At 45.3% G+C, this 18,897-nt stretch overlaps 1 protein-coding gene across 3 annotated transcripts in view; it reads right to left on the reverse strand.

Moving 5' to 3' along the window:
• The window catches only part of GGA3 (golgi associated, gamma adaptin ear containing, ARF binding protein 3), a 525,496-nt gene that overhangs the window by 30,942 nt on the left and 475,657 nt on the right, over positions 1-18,897 (reverse strand). For all 3 annotated transcript variants that reach the window (XM_069200128.1, XM_069200129.1, XM_069200130.1), the window contains 2 exons: positions 18,330-18,577; positions 17,931-18,100 (listed from right to left, as the gene is read on the reverse strand). In XM_069200128.1, coding sequence (XP_069056229.1) covers positions 17,931-18,100; positions 18,330-18,577 — 418 coding nt within the window. The remainder of the gene's footprint in view (positions 1-17,930; positions 18,101-18,329; positions 18,578-18,897) is intronic.

Consider the following 18,897-nt stretch of genomic DNA (forward strand, 5'->3'; position numbering starts at 1 on the left):
AAGCATTGCCAAGCGATTGCTGCCTTGAAAACTCCAACATGCTATACTGCTGACATTACGCATTCTCTGCGGAGGCGAACAGATCTAACGAAGGCTCTTCCCACAGCTGAAAGAGATCTTGTGTCAACTCTGGATGGAAATGCCATTCATGATCGACTAAGTATTGTCGGCTGAGTTCTTCCGCTGTGAGGTTCAGAGAGCCGTCAGATGTTGAACCATCAGGGAAATTGCCTGATGTTCCAGCCACGTTCAGAGGCACAGAGCCTCTTGATAAAGGGTCCACCCCACTTCGCCCTGCTTGTTGCAGTACCACATGGGTGTGGTGTTGTCCATAAACACCTGCACAACCTTACTTTTGAGAGAGGGAAGAAATGCTTTCAATGCTAGTCTGATCGCCTTGGGCTCCAACAGTTTGATGAGGAATTTGGATTCTGCTGGAAACCAGAACCCTCTGATCTCCGCCTTTCCCAGGTGGCAGCCCCATCCCAGGAGTGACGCATCTGTAACTAGTGTCAGTTCTGGGTGGGGAAGAGAGAGGGACATGCCTCTGGTCCAATCACGGTTTGTTATCCACCACTGCAGATCTTGTGCTGTTCTCTCCGAAATGTGGACCATGTCAAAGAGATTCCCCTCATGCTGCCCTCACTGGAACTTCCGGTCCCACTGCTGACCGCATATGCCATCTGGCATGGGTCACCTGCAGGGAGCCATGAGGCCCAGCATCCTCAGACTCATTCTCACTGAAATCCAGGATACAAACTGAAACATTGGTATCACAGCCTGAATATCCTGGTCTCGCCGCTCAGGAGGTTAAGCCTGAAACTGCACTGTGTCCAGACAAGCTCAGATGAAAGGGAGCATCTTAGAGGGGGTCAGGTGTGACTTCAGCACATTTACTGTGAACTCCAGTGAATGCAGAAAGTCTGCTGTAGCCTGGAGGTGGGAGACTACAGCCTGGGGCGAGCCCACCTTTAACAGCCAGTCGTCAAGGTAAGGGAAGAATGAAACCCCTGATCTGCACAGAGGAGCTGCAACCACCACTATCACCTTGGTGAACACCCAAGGGGTGCTGGTAAGGGCACAAGGGAGCACAGTGAAGTGAATATGCTTGTGGCTCACCGTGAACCGCAAGTAATGTCTGTGGGCAGGCAAGATGGGGAAATGAGAGTCCTGCAAGTCCAATTCTACCATCCAGTCTCCTGGGTCAAGGGCAGATAAAACCTCAGCCAGTGCTTTCTGGGCACCAGAAAGTAGCGTAAATACCAACCACAACCTACGTCTGGCACAGGGACCCTCTCTATGACTCCCTTGGCCAAGAGCGCCATAACTACCTCTTGGAGAAGTGCCAAGTGATCCTCCATTGTGGCATGGATGGAGAGGCAGTCTCAAAGGGGAGGGAGTAGCCTCTTCGGACTATCTGCAAAACCCACCTGTGTGACGTGATTGACTGTCAGCAGAGGAGATGATGGCAGATCCTGCCTCCAACTAGTACCTAATGGGGAATCGTCAGACTAGGAAGGTTTGGAGGCAGGCTCCCTGATCCACGAGGATGGAGGATCCCACGTCCCCGCCACACAGAGGCTGGGCAGCATGCGTGCCACAGTGGCTGGATGGGAACGGACATGGCTGGGTGCCGCTTCCGTAACCACAAAAAGGGCAAAAAGAAGACTGAGGGGGACGAGGGGCTGCCACGAGGTCCAAGAACCTGGTCGTAGCACGAGAATCTTTGAAGCACTCGAACGCCAAGTCTGCCTTTTCTCAGAAGAGATGTGTGCCATCAAAGAGCATGTCCTTAAGATTGGTTTGGCCATTCCCAAAAAGCCAGAGATCCTGAACCAGGTGTGGCACCTCAAGGGCCACTGTTGATGAAACCGCTCCGCCCAGTGAGTCGATCGTGTCCAGTCCACATTGGACCATAAACTTTGCTATGTCTCTCCCATAAGCAACTGCTTCGGAAAGTACAGCTCGGCCACCTCCAGGATTTGTGGCAGCAATTGCGTAAACGTATCCCACAGTATGTGGACATAACAGCCCAAAACGCATGCAGTGTTCACAGATGGCAATGCCGGGCTAACAGAAGAAAACCTCCTCCCATGTGTTTCCAGTCTCTTGGATTCCGTAGCCTGGGGAGCAGAAGAGAATGCACCCTGGGAGGTGGAGGCTTGGAAAACCAAGCTCTCGGGGTGGGGTGTTGCGTCAGGAAACCTGGGTCACCTGGTACAGGGCGATGGCGGCGGGCAATAGTCCTATTCACAGGAGCCCCAGTGCTGGGTTTGGACCAAGTACCCAGTAGGACATCTGTAAGGGCTTCTTAAAGGGGAGAAGGGGGTCTCAGGAGGAAGCCCCTGGCTGAAGCACCTCTGTCAGGTGGTTAATCCTCACTACCACCAAAGGAAGTTCGAGGTACAGGACCTCGGCCGCTCTCCGCACCACCACAGAATATGAAGTTCCTCCTCTGTAGCCACAATAGGAGGAGAGAGCATGCCAGTATCTGGGGAGGTATCCAGTTCACTGGCTTTACCTAGGTCTGCATGCTAGTCCCTGAGGTCTTGGAGCTGGTATTCTAAAGGGTCCTGCACCCGTCTCATTCCTCGCTGTAACCTTGCCCATAGAAATAAGGTTCAGAATCTGCCATAGGGGGCAAGACACCTGCCGGCGCCGGAGTCAGCATTGTACGCCTCCCATCCGGCTCCGTGTCAGAGTAGGCAATGAGTATGTGAACGGCGCCACCCAGGGGCACAAGCGGCGCTGGGAGAGTCAACGTCGGAACCAGTGATGGGGCAGATGCAGTGGCATGACTGGCGCTGGTTCTGATCCAGGAATTGAACCATGGGAGACTCTCAGAGCCGAGGCCGAATTCACCGATGTGGAACCCGAAGGGGCCGCTTTTGACATCGCAGGGCCCAAGTACGAGTCAAAGGGGACGAACCACCCAAAAATTAGACGCATGCCTCATAAAACTCTTGGAGTTGGGAAGGGGCCACTCCGGCTCCCAGAAACTCAGGGAGATGCGGGGTCGACCCAGACACCTAAGATTGAGGCCTAGAGCAACGTCAGTTTCTTTCCCTTGTCTTGCCAGCCGACAGAGTGAAGTTGAAGAACCGTTGTTCTTCTTCGACGACTTCTTGTACCTCAACTTACCTGATTTTCCCAAGGACTTGGAGTGGGACATTGAAGAGCAGGGGCTCCGTGACCGATCCTGAGACATTCCTCTCGACCGAGACCAGGACTTATGCAGAGCTGAGTGCCAGGCCGCCAGTAGCTTTAGGAACAGCTCCCTCAAAGACTTTAGATTCATGGCCCACAGTTGGAGCATAACTTCGGGTCATGGTCATGCTCCAGATACCAAAGGCACACAGGGTGCGGATCCGTTACCGACATCACCCGATGACAGGGCCCACAGGGCTTGGACCTGGCCTGGGGGGACTGGTTTTATAGCAGAGCAGTAGCTTGGAAAGCACTGCCGGGTTCCTTGTAAATCCAACAGTTTTCAGACAACAATAAAAGTGACAAAATAATTCCGGTGATTAATGTACCTACTGGAGAGAGATCAGAGTTTTGTCCAGTGGCAGTTTTGACTCATCTAAGATAGCGCAGAGGGTTAATGTAGGAAGCTGGCCTGGTGTGTGGTGGGTACCTTATACCAGGTCCAGGTATCCCCTCTTAATGAAGTGTAGGCAGTGTCTAGAAGCCAGGCTCTCTACAGGTAGCTTTGGATGAGCAGCCAAGGCTTATCTAGGAGACATGCAAAGCTCATGCAATACCACTATAGTCGCACAGCACGTATACATATGAAAGAAAACACTTAGTTGTAGAAAAATAAAGATACTTTATTTTTGGAACACAATACCACAAAATACTAGAAGGGCAATCTTCCAATAGGAGGTAAGCAATACACTAAATATATACAGGAATATGCATTGAAAAGGTTAGAAAACAGTGCAAATAGCAATAACCAATAGAGACCCTGGAGGTAGCGCAAACCATATACTAAAAAAATGGAATGCGAACACAGGACCCCCAGCTAGGTAAATGGAATGTGTAGAGGGGAGCTGGGAGTTCTAGAAAACCACAGAGGTAAGCAACACAGTACCCCCCAAGCGACCAGGAAAGCAGGAGTAAATCACTGTTTTTTCCCCAAACCACCCAAAAGGAGAAAAGGAAGAAAAATAAGACACCCAGAGAAGACTGCAAGAAACCAGCAGTGGATTCCTGAAGAAGAGGACCTGTGGGGAGAGGGGACAAAGAGTGGAGTCCAGAAGGAGTAGGAGCTACTACCCACCCAGCTAAACTTGCAGGAGTTGGTCGACGGTGAGGAAGAACTGGTCAGCACTGCAGCCCTGGAGCCGGAGAAGAGTTCCTGATGGATGCAGAAGATGTCCCACACTGGAGTGAAGATTGCATATGGGTGTCTGTGCAGGAATTACACCAACAAGCCTTGGCAAAGGTAAACTTGCAGTTAGTGGAAAAGTGGTGCAACCTGGGACCAGCAAGGCCCAGGAGGACTCAACTCAGGAGGGGGAGTCACAGGGGACCCTCAGCATTGCAGAGAGTCCACAGGAGCAGAGGCAGCATCCACAGGAGTCCCACAGGACGGGGACACAGGAGTCGCAGAAGGAGCCCATGTAGCACTACAAAAGAGGAACCCACGCCGCCATGCAGAAGGCTGTGCTTTGCAGGAAGGAATGCTGGGGACTGGAGCTGCACATCAGCTGAAGATCCCCTAGAGGAGATGCCAACAAGCCTTGGCAGCTGCAAAAAAACACGGTGAACGAGGGTACTACCCTGCGTGGGAAGGCAAAGGCTTACCTCCACCAAAGTTGGATAGCTGGCAGAGAGGACCAAGAGCACTACTTCAGACCACCACCCATGATGCAGGATCCACGCAGCCGGTCGTCGTTTGCTGTGGGTGCCTGCGGTTGCAAGGGAGTGACTCCTTCACTCCAAGGGAGATTCCTTCTTCTTCTTGTACATGCTGAAGAGTTTCTGTCTTCTGAGGATGCACGGCTGGGGAAATGTTGCAAGGCTGGCAGGAGTTGTGGAAACAAAGTTGCAGAAGAGTCTTCTTCGTTGATTGCAGCGTTGTTGGTTCCTGGAGGGTCCAGTCGCAGTTCCAGTGGCCAGAGGTCGAACAGGAGGTTGCAGAGGAATCTTGCTGGAGTCTTGCAAGCCAAATCTGAGGACCCACCCAAGAGGGAGACCCTACATAGCCCTGAAAGGGGGATTGGTCACCTAACCAGGTAAGTAACTATCAAGAGGGGGCTCTGACGTCACCTGCCTGGACTGGCCACTCAGATGCTCTCAGAGTTCTCTGCCAACCTTGGAAACAAGATGGCAGAACCCAGTGACCATCTGGAGGAGCACTGAGCACCAACCCTGGTGTGGTGATGGACAGGGGAATGGTCACTCCCCTTTCCATTGTGCAGTTTTGTGCCAGAGCAGGGACTGGGGGCCCTTGAACCGTTGTGTACTGGTTTATGCACAGAGGGCACCTAATGTGCCCTTCAAAACGTACCAGTGGCTGGGGGAGTCTACCCCTCCCAAGCCAGTCACACCTATTTCCAAAGGGGGAGGGTGTTACCTCCCTCTCTCAAAGGAAATCATTTCTTCTGCCTTCCTGGGCTTGATCAGATCAAGCAGCACGAGGGCAGAAAGCTGTCTAAGGGGTGGCAGCAGCTTAGGCTGCCTGGAAAACCCCAGAAGACTGGTGGTAGCAATACCGGGGTCCGCTAACGAGCTCCCATAGTGCAAGGAATCATACTTCCAATACTTGCAACAGTATTTGGGTATGATTCCAACATGTTTGATACCAAACGTGCCCAGGTTTGGAGTTCCCATTATGTAGCTGGAAATAGGTAGTGACCTATGTCCAGTACATGTGTAAAATGGCAACCCCACACTCACAAAGTCCAGGAAAATGGATCTGGAGTTTGTGGGTGTACCTCTGCTAGTGCACGGGTGTCCTCACACACTGGTATCTGGCCCCTGCCCTTTGGGCTGAGAGCGACCTACTATAGGGGTGACTTACAGTGACCTGTAGTGAAAGTGGATGCATGCATCCTTTTCACGCAGACTGCAATGGCAGGCCTGCAGAACTCTTTGCATGGGCTCCCTATCGGTTGCAGAATAACTGCTGCAGCCCATAGGGATCCCCTGGTATCCCCAGTGCCCTGGGTACCTATGTACCATATACTAGGGACTTACATAGGTGGACCAGTATGCCAATTCTGGGATGAAAAAGGTACAGTTTACAGCAGAGAGCATTACTACTGGGGTGCTGGTTAGCAGGATCCCAGTAGACACAGTCAAACACACTGACAACAGAGAGAAAATGGGGGCAACCATGCCAATAAAGAGGGCACTTTCCTACAGTTAATGTGCCTACTGCAAAAACGTGAACTATGCAGATCACAAAATAGTATGTTATGTGCAATGCTCAGTGGGATATAGAGAGATTAGATGCAGTGTTAGAGGTTGATAGTGAGAGAATCACAGAAGAACACCAATTAGGACTGTTTTACCCTGGTGCACTACAAGGTCATCATTTACTATGCTTTAAAACATAATGAAGTTGACTATATAATGAAAAATGTGCTGTGGAATGCACAGTTTTTGCCATTTTTCCCAAATGGTCTTGGGGGTAGAACCCCCCAAGCCCAATTGTAGTGGTCAGGCTTGCTCGCTAATACAGGGTTTCCGGTGCTACGAAAAGGAAATTTCAACAGAAATCCTAAAATCCTAAAATAATCTTAAAATAGGCAGGTTTTCAACAATTTACGAAAATTCAAAAAGGAAGGGCACGTCTGGATTTTTAGAGGAGTTTTCCATATATGACCAAGGAATGAATCATCCGTCCGTAATTTATATTCCTTATTCTGTTTCCTCTGTGGTTTTATATATATATTTATATATAATGTCACTTACCCAGTGTACATCTGTTCGTGGCTTGTAGTGCCGCAGATTAACATGCTGTGCATATTCCGCCATCTAGTGTTGGGCTCGGAGTGTTACAAGTTGTTTTTCTTCGAAGAAATCTTTTTTCGAGTCACGGGATAGAGTGACTCCTCCTCCCGGTGATAGTGCGCATGGGCATCAACTCCTTTGTAAATGTACAACTAAATGTAATAAGTAAATAAGATGTCCATGCAAATGTAAATATATATACAGAAGTACAAATAAGTACTGCAACGACTACAGGCTTCCGGGGAGGAGGGAGGGTGCATGTGAATCTACAGCACAACATTCCACAAACAGATATACACTGGATAAGTGACATTTTCTGTTCGGTGGCATGTGTAGCTGCAGATACACATGCTGTGCAAAGACTAAAAAGCAGTCCTTCTCCCAATAAAGCGGTGGCTAGCCTGTAGGGGTTGAAGTGGTTTAAAATAATGTCTTAAGTACTGCTTGACCAACATTGGCCTGTTGCTTTGATAATACATCCACACAGTAATGTTTTGTGAATATATGTAGTGTGGACCATGTGGCAGCTTTGCATATGTTTGCCATTGGTTTGTTTCCTAAAAATGCTATGGAAGCACCTTTTTTCCTGGTGGAATGTGCTTTAGAAGTTATCAAAAGTTGCCTTTTTGCTTTAATGTAACATGTTTGAATACATCTCACAATCCATTTAGCTAATCCTTATTTTGAGATAGGATTACCTTTATGTGGTTGTTGGAAAGCAGCAAAAAACTGTTTAGCTTCTCTTGTTCTGTCAACGTAGTACATTAGAGCTCTTTTATGGTCAAGAGTGTTAAGAGCTCTTTTGGCAGTTGAGTCTGGCTGTGGAAAGAAGACTGAAGACTGGCAATTCCACTGATTGGTTAATGTGAAAAGGAAAAACTACCTTTGGCAAGAATTTTGGATTTGTCCTAAGTATAACTTTATGTTTGTGTATTTCGAAAAATGGTTCCTCTAGAGTAAATGCTTTTAGTTCACTCACTCTTCTCAATGAAGTAATTGCTACTAAGAAAGCAACTTTCTATGTGAGCAATTGAATATCACATGACTGCATGGGCTCGAATGGTGGTCCCATTAATCTTGTGAGTAGGAACTGGTGGCGTTCTTGGTGAAATAATGGGTTCAAGTCCTTCCATAAAGGCTTTTATGACAGGGACTCTGAAAAAAGAAGTATGCTGTATGGTTTGTAAGTACGCTGATATAGTCGTGAGATTAATCTTAATAGAGGAAAAAGCTAAATTTGCTTTTTGTAAACAAAGCAGGTAACATACAATATCTTGTATTGATGCTTTAAGTGGATTTATATTTTTGGGTTGACAGTATTTCCATACATTCTAATGGAAGTTGTAAATATCCAAACTCTATGACCTCAGGAGCCAAATCGCTAAGTTGAGTACTCTGGGATTGGGATGCCAGATTTGACCCTTGTTCTGTGTGTTAACAGATCTGGTCTGTTTGGAAGCTTGTGATGGGGCACTACTGACAGATCTAGAAGTGTTGTGTACCAGTGTTGGCGTGCTCACGTGGGAGCTATAAGTATCATGGTGAGACAGTTTGTTGACCAGAAATGGAATTCATGGTAGGGGGGAAAAGCGTAAGCAAATATCCCTGACCAGTTGATCCATAGAGCATTGCCCTTGGAGAGACGGCGTGGGTGTCTGGTTGCGAAGTTTTGGCATTTTGCATTTATGCTTGTTGTGGAAAGGTCTATGTCTGGTGTTCCCCACATTTGAAAGTACTGTTGAAGTACCTGTGAGTTAATTTCCCATTTGTGCATTTGTTGCTGCGTCCTGCTTAGCAGGTCTGATAAGTGGTTGTGTATCTCTGGGATGTATTCCGCTAGCAAGTATATCTGATTCTGAATTGCCCATTTCCATATTGTTTAGGCTAGAAGGGACAAATGGGATGAATGTGTTCCCCTCTGTTTCTTCAGATAATACATTGTTGTCATATTGTCTGTTTTTATTAAGACTGTTTTGTGCCTGATTTGAGGTTGAAAAGCTTTTAGGGTCAGGAGCACAGCTAACAATTCTACATGGTTTATGTGAGAAGTTAATTGCGTTGAGTTCCATTTGCCATGTATGGTAAGGTTATTGAGATGAGCTCCCCAACCTGTCATTGATGTATCTGTTATTATTATGGTCAGAGGCACTAGATTCTGAAATGACCGCCCTTTTATTAAGATGTTGAAATTCCACCATTGCAGAGATTTGTGAGTTTGGCGGTCTAACAACACTAGATCCTGTAATTGACTCTGCTTGAGACCACTGTTGTGAGAGACACTGTTGCAGTGTTCTCATGTTTAGTCTTGCATGCAGTACTATTGCTATGCATTATGCCATCATTCCCAATAGTTTCATGATACATCTTACTGTATAATTCTGATTGGGCTGTATTTATGATATGAGGAACTGAAAAGCCTGTATCCTTCGTGGATTTGGGTAGGCTAATGCTTTTTGAGTATTGAGAATTGCACCTGGGTAAGGTTGAACCTGTGCTGGTTGAAGATGAGATATTTGGTAAATGATCGTGAACCCTAATGTGTGTAGGGTATCTATTGTGCATTGAGTGTGTTGTTGACACTGTAGAATATTGCTTGATTTATTAGCCAATCGTCTCCCACAGGAGACGTGTGGGATTATGGGATGTTGTGGAAGTCATTGTTTTGGGGGAGTGGTGACACTCTTTGAGGTATTAAACTTTCCTCTGGCTCTAAAGTGTTGGCCTCAGTAAGAGCCTCTAAATGACCCTCTTGCATAATACTGCTGCGTTGGTTTGGGATGGGAAGTGGGTGCTTCTGTAGTTTGGGGTTTGAAACCTCCCCTAAACTGTTGTTTGCAAAAGGAACCCCGAAAAGGTGTGGTATACAGGGCTCCCTTGGCTTTTGCAGTGTCAGAATCCTTTCACAGTTTTTCTATAGTTGTATCTACTTCAGGTCCGAATAGATGTTCTTTATCGAAAGGCATGTTAAGCACTGCCTGCTGGATTTCTGGCTTAAACCCAGATGATCTGAGTCATGCATGTCTACGAATTGTTATGCTAGTGTTGATGCTTCTAGCTGCAGTATCCGCTGTGTCAAGGGCAGATCTAATTTGATTATTAGTGATTGCTTGTCCCTCTTCAACAATTTGTTGTGCTCTCTTCTGATGCTCTTTGGGTAAATATTGCAAGAAGTCTTGCACTTCATCCGAGTGTGCCCTGTCATACCTCGCTAACAGGGCTTGGGAATTGGCAATACACCATTGGTTAGCTGCTTGTGTAGCTACCCTTTTCCCCGCAGCATCGAACTTCCTACCTTACTTGTCAAGGAGGGCTGGGGGGGACGGGGGAGGTGACTACCAAGCAGCATTGGTAAACACTGGTAGTGTGGGTGGGTGGAGGATAATGTGTTAAAAGAAAACCCTCCTCTAGTGGTTCTGCATGCAACTGAACCCCATGGTATGCAGCTGCCCTAGATATGACCCGAGTGTAAACTGTACTATCCTCTGGTGATGAAGGTTTGGCAGGATAGAGATCTGGGTCATTTGACGGTACAGGATCTGGGTCATACAAATCCCAAGGGTCAACTGTATCGCCCTGTGAGTAGGTGTGGGACTGTGATGGTGAGGGTAGTGATGGTGAGGTAGTAGGTGGTGGAGAAAAAGAAAGCTGTGGCGAATGTGGTGGAGAGAGCTGTAGAGGCAATGCTTCTCTTTTCTCTTAAATATTTTTGCTGGGGGTGGAGCAGTGTCAAGAGTCTCTTGAAACACCAGCTTTCTTTTGGTCTGAGGAGGAGGTGAAGCAATAATTGTTCCTGTCTCCTTATGGATATGTGTCCTTCTCTGTCTACTGTCCATAACCTCCAAGACTGGCTGGATATCAGAGTCCTCAGATTGATATTCAGATGGTTTTAAGCCTTTAGAGGATTGTCAGTAATTGTTTTTGAAATGTGCTTTAGACAGCTCGAAAGTCCTGTCTCTTCTGTGTAGAAGGATTTTTTCGGTGCCGAAATGGCACTAAATATTTTTTGGGCCTGAAGACACCAGCTGGGATTTTGGCTTCGAAGTTGGACGTTGTATTTTCGACTCCAAAGAGTGTGGACGTCGGCTCGGCTCGCAGGTGGAGCTTTTTATCTGTTTGCTCGACTCTGGCACTGAAACAGGTGTGGCCTGTTGATAAGGTGACTTGGCCTTTTTCGGTGCCGAACCCGAGGGTCGGTCACCAACAGATTTCTTTCGGGTGGAACCATGGCTCTCCTGCAGTGGTGCACCCAAGGCCTTGGCAGTTTTCTTGGGAGTGGGCGTAGGGGCAGGTGTACTCACATGCTGAGCCGCTGTGATAGGTTGGCCGTCTTCATCTGATTCGACTTCGGAGTCGGTGTCCTAAATCGAAACAACCATCTGTGCTCACTCCTCCTCTAAGGTGTCGGTGGACTGTGTATATTTCGAAGCCATTTCGAGTCACGCAATGTCTTTTTCAACTTAAACGGCCGACAAGCCTCACAATCTTCCTCTCGATTTTCTGAAGAAGACATACCACGTGCTGATTAGTGTAAGGGAATTTCGCGTGGCATCAAGGCCAAAATCAGAATGTCATCCGGTCCATCAGGCTATGGCATGGTAGGCCTGAACAGGCCCAAGTAGGGCACAAGCGCCCGAAAGGGCGTTTTTTTGATCCCAACGGTATTATCAGATCGATTGCAGATGGAAACACAATCAAATTAATACCGACGGTAGAATAAAGTTAATATAAGGTTTCCGAATCGAAAGTCTTGGAGCGAGAGGAAAACACATCCGAACCCAATGGCAGAAAGAAAACAATCTAACAAAGGAGTCGCTGCCCATGCACACTATCACCGAGAGGAGGAGTCACTCGATCCTGTGACTCGAAAAAAGACTTCTTCGAAGAAAAATAACTTGTAACACTCCGAGCCCAACACTAGATGGTGGAATCTGCACAGCATGTGTATCTGCAGCTACACATGCCATCGAACATTCATATATATATTGGTTTAATTCTTTGTTATATATTGCTTAGCATCATATATACTATATAAATATCCTTTCTTATGCAGTGTTCTTTTAAGAGAGCGTTGACTACTGTCATTTTCCGAGTGGCTTACCTTTTCTCTCTCATTATGTCACCTAACACAATGCCTAAGCGTATCTAAAAAATGGGTAGTTATATGGGAAATACCACAATTGTTGACATGATATTAATGATATAGGCTGCTCCTTATCGAAGAGATAAGCTAATGTTACCCAGCAGGTTCAACCATTGCCTGAAGCCTTTGTCCTGTTGACCAAGTGGAAAATCCGGGTTATAGAGAATAGGGGTCTACGGTTATTGGTATGCAGCAACATCTAACCCTCCTGAGTATTGTGTTCCAGTATTGCAATGTGATGTGGTGAGGTATAGAAGGGACTCGCACAATATTTTCTTTCTACCTAGGTATAGAGTTTGTGACCTGAGAAAATGTAGCTAAATCTAATACCTCAGTTGTGCGGCTAGAATATAGCAATGCAAAAAACCCAAACCTCCACCATAGAGGAACAGTGTTTTCTTTTCACTCTGGGTACTTTGTTGCCTCAAGTGAAAAAGAGTAGTTGATTTTGGATCCCCTTAAGAGCTTTTGTGGGAAGTGCTAGAGGTAGTGTTGGTGCCAGATACCAGAGCCATGGAAGAAAATCCATTTTTATGTCTGATATGAGGCCGAACCAGGAGATTTATAGTTTGTCCCATTGATACAGGTCCTTAAAAAGGGTGTTAAATAGTGGGTGGATGTTGGCATTATAAAAATACTTATGTTCTAAGATCAAATTGACTCCTGAATTTTCCAGAGGTTCAGGTTACAAGGTGAAGCCATGGCTGAGCATCATTGCAGAGAGAGCAACAGATGCCACCAAGGCAGTGGAGCCCATAGAATTTGAGTAGTTACATTTGAAACCTGATGCTCTGGAGAGATGTTTGAAACCCTGGACCAAGAATAGCAATGTGTCTAGTGGGTCCACTATAAAGCTAATTATATTATTGGCAAAAAGGTGACAATTTATGCATTGCAGGTCCCACCTCCCTGATCTCTGGACTAGCATTGATCTTCTGGACAAAGGTTTGGCTAATGAGAGAAAATAAGGATGGGGACAAGGGTCATCCCTGTCTGTGACCCGGGTCAAAGTGACATATGGGGCATTGTTGTTAATTTTAATTTTTGTGAATGGGCTTCCAAAATTTGCTAAAATTGATTTTGTGATACTGGGACCCAATTTTATTTCTTATAATGTTTTATGCAGAAATCGCTAGTCCACCCAGTTGAAAGCCTTCTCTGTGTCAATTGAAAGAAGAATCATTTATTCCAAGCTTCCACTTCTCCATAATTCAAGGCAAAATGGATGTTGTACTTTGTCTATTTTTAATGAAGCTTGACTGTGTTGGAGAAAGTCCTTCGAAAAACGATTTTTGCATACATTTTGGCATCAGTATTGAGAAGAGCTACTTGTTGAGGTTATCAAGTAGTTTACAGAGCAACATAGGTTCTGATGCCATCTTTTGTGTCACTCCAAGGACTATCAAAAACTAAATGAAACCTTTTGACAGGGGCTCACTTCATTGTTTAACCAACTCTGCTACTTTAACTGGCATTACTGTTTTTTCCAATTGTTCCAATATATGTTGTTCTATCTTTTGGAATATTATACTTTCTAAATACTTGTCTTGTTGGCTCTTTTGTGATGCTTCTGCTCAGTACAGTTTGGAGTAAAAGTTAAATAATCATTGGCCCATATCTGCACTAGTGCTTATACCATCCTGTTTTATTTTAAGTGGCAGTATTTTCTGTTCTATCTTATTTAGACAGAACAAGGCATCTCTGTGTAGCATGGATTCCCATCTGATACCTGCTTTCTTAGTGTCCCAGGTGGCTGACCATGATGTATCCACCATCTATGGTGTCCTGGAAATAATGTTTCAGGGCTTCCCTTATGAAGCATCGTCGGGCTGGGACTCGGAATCCTATTTCATTCATACTCCTTTTTTGGATCGGTGTCTTAGATCTGTTGCTGCACATTCATATGACATTGTCACTTGGACATGACTGGATAATCCTGGCAGTCTCTATCCCATATGCAACTGCCTGGTAAAGAGCTGTATGTTGCATATGACAGAAATCTATTCTTCTGTTCCAATGCACGTTTGAATAGAATCTGAGATTTTCGTTGTTTATACAGCGTGCTTCCCAGACATCAGTAAGATCTAAGCTTTTTATTGTCCTTCACCAAAGAAGGAGGAGGTTGATTAGTTCTGTTTTCCTGGCCTGTGCAATCATGAACGGAGTCAAGTTTAGTATTAACATCTGTCCCCAGTACCTGGTTTTCCTCTAACAAGTATCACTCAGTCATCCCCGCCCCATTGGGTATCAGTGACTTTGAATTGAACTATCTTTTTGATTAGTATAGAGACCTCTTTCCTCTTAGTGGTGGCTTTGTGTTTGCTCGTAAACCATCTCTGTACTTAACAAACTAATGCAAAAAATAACTGTGAACAATGTTCACAATTGTTCTAGCCTCGTAACCAAATCTGTATAGGCTGAATTGCCATGTCATAGACACCTATGAACATGTGAGGGCAACTAGCCAGTAGTAGTCCTGAACCCAGAGTGTGGTATGTAGTTCACCCATAGCAAAGGTATTTTAATGTCAAATCTACGTTGTGTTATGAATTACTCAGTTTGCATTAGACTTGTTTATATAGCAATACTCTTAAGAACTAAAAGTCAGGAAGAACAACAATATGTGCTGGGTGTGGGATTTCAGCTAGGGCAAGAAGAGCTACAGAAGGGCAGAACACCCACGGTTATACATTTTTATATGGTGATCCGACTTCCTCTGAGGATGCTTTACATATCTCTTTGTCTCGGAGTTGCAGCACCTCTTTTCTATCATTTCTAGAATCTTGCCTCCACCATATCCCGCTTCTCACTGGGTCTTTGTCTGTGTCAACCTAAACAGGGCTTATTAGATTTAGAATTTGTATAGTATCTTCTTTTATCTGGACTGTGTGCTGTATTGCATTAGTGGTATAAATGAGGCATCGGTATGGGTTCTTCTCAATTCTAAGGTACGTTAGGACCTCTTTGAATCTACCTCCCCTACTGAGAGTTCACACTAAAATGTCCTAGAAAATAACTGTGTTGTTCCCCTCATATGGAATGCTGTCCATTCGTCTAGTGGTGGCACCATTTCTTCTTTTATGCAACAAAAAAAAGTGAACTCATTAATACATTCAGATGAAGGTCTTGCTGTTTCTGAAAGCGTGAACGAACAACTGAATGCACCTGTTAGAAAATGGGGCTACAAGTCTCAAATTATAACGGCAGTGGGTTGTTTCCTCTTCAGTGTATTTGAGGTTGGTTGTGCCTTGGTCGGTTGTAAAAAAACACATCCCTGACCTAAGATTTCTTGGTTGCTTTGTGCTTTTGAGATTTCATTTTCGTCTGCTTTATAACATGTTCCAGAGATCTTTGGTGTCGTATTTACTTTCTGCCTTAAAAATTTCCCCCAATTGTCACATATTTCTCACACAAATGCAGGCCCATGCCTTTTCAGGTGTAACTTTCCATTGCCCAGCTGCTCATCAAGGCCTGTAACTCATATTTGTCATTCGAAGATCCCTGCTCTGCCAGGACTGACTCTCAGCTCCTTCCAGCTGGTTCTCATCCTCCAAGTCAGCTGCCATGCCAAATTAGTTTTATGACCTGAACAGCTCCCAAGCCTCATATAAGTGCAAAACAAATCCCTATGTCCACATAATCTTCTAATTTTTGGTCTGGGTCTATCACGACCTCCACTTTAATTCCATCTACAAATCTCACTATATTGAAACCTTTTACTTTTGCTACATTCTCCACCCCACATAAGTCTCACTTGAAGCCTTTTCATCATACAAAAATTAGAAAAAGGAATGGGGTACACAGTAGCCACATTAGATGGACCCTGAAGTACTGCTGGAGACCTGGGTCAAACCACGGCTAAAGTATAGTCCCCCCTACATATTTCAACTGAAAGCTGAGTCTGTTCCCTTTACCTGATGACTGAATACAGGCCTCCTTTTCAGGTACAAGAGACAGGCACTTTTCGTGAAGATCCTCATCTCAAATTTGATCTTATATAACATAGGTGGTACAGGACTAGTTGTAACTACCTCTCTAGGGCCTGATTTAGACTTTGGCGGACTGATTACGTACCATCACTATGGCGGATTACTTTGATCCTGCAATGGCGTGGATACTTTGCCCACCAAATTTAGAGATGTCTGCTGGCCCAGAGGACATCTCTTCAGGCGGTTTGACCTATGGCTCCGTCAACATGATGGAGCTGTACATCAAACTTCAACTTCAACTTTATTTTTATTTTTAAAAACAAAATACAAAAGGGGGATTTTGTTTATCAAAAAAAAAAAGCAATGAACCTCTCGCCATGGGAATTTTCTCCCATGGCACGGGGGTCATTTTGCAGTTTTCACTGCCCCTTAGCACCAGATTTTACCTTCCAGTGACCAACAGGGAAAACCTGCCATTTGTCCACTCATTCAAAATAGGGCAGGTGGACAAATGAACAACCCTCCCACAGCCATTACTCTTTTGAGTTGGCAGAGGTGTGTGCTGGCGGCAGAGATGGAGTAGTCTCTGGTGTCTACATAATGAAGGTCCGCCTGGCTCTAAATGAGGAAGGAGGAACTTCAGTTTGGTCGACAGGGTACTCAGTCTCTGCCAAAGTCTAAATCGGGCCCTTTGTTCTGTAAGGCATCCCACTACAGTGAAGGGGCACAGATTGGGTTCCGTTTGTGAGATGTTTTGAATGTCCATTTTCTTGTGCCATTTGGAGTACTCTAAATGTGGAATCCTGAATTTTAAAGAGAAAAAGGAAGGCAAATGTTTCTAAAATTCTAATTGAATCCTGTTAAAAGGAAACTGTAATTGCTTTATACTATAGGGGAAAGGTCTAAAACTCATAAATGTTGAGAAAGATCCCATGATGAGAAATTAGCAACAAGCATATAAAACACCTATAACAATGGCAAAACACCCTACAAAAAGACCTGCACGGACATTTCAGAGCAAACAATCAAAGTAGCAGAGATTAATTAGGACAAAACTCTAAAACACATTAAGTCCCGATAATTGCTCGCTTGACTTAAAATCGCACAAGAGGCACCAACGCAAGCAGTAATGGTCAGTCACAACGTAGCTGTTATAAGGCAACTACACTGTCTAAAAATCAAATTAAGAGCCAAGTACAAACCTAAAGGAATAATATATGTAATTTTGAAAAACAAAGCTACACTTACTTCCACACTAAAATTAAATAAATGCCTGTTAACCCTGATGCTAAAAAGAAACAATGGAAGGGAGGCAAGTACTACATCGAACAGTCTGCAATGCACTCTGCCCCGTATGCAAATAAACACCACATTGGGTGTTATCTTTTATTCCTATGATGCCCGGAACTCCTGTTTCAGGCCCATAAGAATTGCAAGGTCTGTGATTTACCTAGGCACATGGTAGGTTTCATCCTAAAACCATGGTTGCTCAAATCGCCAAAATCTCTGGGGAGGAAATGAAGAATTACAAGGGGTATAAGACCAGAATGACCAATTTACCACAGTAATTCCTCATTTCTCAGAGGAACTTCAGGGTTCAACCAGTGATACCCAGTAATTCCATACTACCAGAGTCAGTAGTATAGGCACCTCTTGGGATAAGGAATTACTAACTCAAATCCAGGGCAAGGTAATGGGGCCCTAAGTATTAAGGTGTCTGTATGTCAACATGGTAAAATTCACAAGTAACAGAAGAAGAAAGAACTGATGGAACGCCTCATGTTTCAGTGCTCTTCAAATAACAAAATACAAATGCAACTTGCACTATTGTTTCTCTCTCACACACACACACACACACACACACACACTCACACTCACACTCACGTACACACACTTACTTTTGGCACTGCAGCTTGAAGAACAATGTTGGTAATCGGCAGAGGGGCTGTGTTCAGCATGGAAACCACCACCACCAGTACATCCGGCCGTCCCATGGGGCACTCACTGGCGAAGTGCAGCAAGATCCGTAAGCCGTTCTTGTCGTATGCTGTGACTGGAAGGGTGCTGCCTAGGATTGAGGAAAAGAAGAGAGGAGAAACACCTGTTCATCATGTACCCACAAACACCGTCCAGCAACATATAATGAAGAAGTCAGGATTAGCATCCAACACTATGTGTGAACAGTGGTGGTTATGGGTGTGAGCCTCACTCTTTGTAATGCATTGTCTACCTCACAGGAGAGGCAGAAAGGAAGAGCATATCTGACCGGTGGAACATAACTCAGCTCAAATACCTACTTGGTTTTATGGACTCCAGAGGGACATGGACGTTTCCCAGAGAAAAGTCACTGCCTTTCAAGGGACTATCCTGTTGTAAAGGTTGAAACAGGGGGCTCCCGGGTCCTTCTGGTCTTGATGTGCTAGCTGCACTGGGCATTGATGAGGTAATGTGTGTAACAGATGTCACTGAGCCTGGGGCAGCAAAGGTGGACAGAGGAACTCCTCCCTGGTACGTCGTCACCAAAGGCCTGGTTTGCAATGATGAGCTAAAAGAGAGGAAACTTCAATTAATAAGGATGTGTCTGTGAACACATGTGAATAAATACGTGCACCTACACACTGCCAAAGCTGTGCTGTCAGTAACAGAAAATTATTTCTTGGTATGGGGAAGATAATGTTCAAACAAATGTCAGTGAGATGAGCTAAAGCAAAATAACATGCAATTCACACCAGGGATCGTATTATGGTGGCTCTGCGCATAGCTGATGGCCGTTTTTTAGGTCATGCCTAGGGAGTGCATGCACTGTCTTTTCGAGACGTGCTGTGTTCAGTCTGTGGGCTTTGATCAAGTCCTTCTTTTGTAATT

The sequence above is a fragment of the Pleurodeles waltl genome, chromosome 7 (assembly GCF_031143425.1).
Source record: "Pleurodeles waltl isolate 20211129_DDA chromosome 7, aPleWal1.hap1.20221129, whole genome shotgun sequence".
Lineage (NCBI taxonomy): Eukaryota > Metazoa > Chordata > Amphibia > Caudata > Salamandridae > Pleurodeles > Pleurodeles waltl.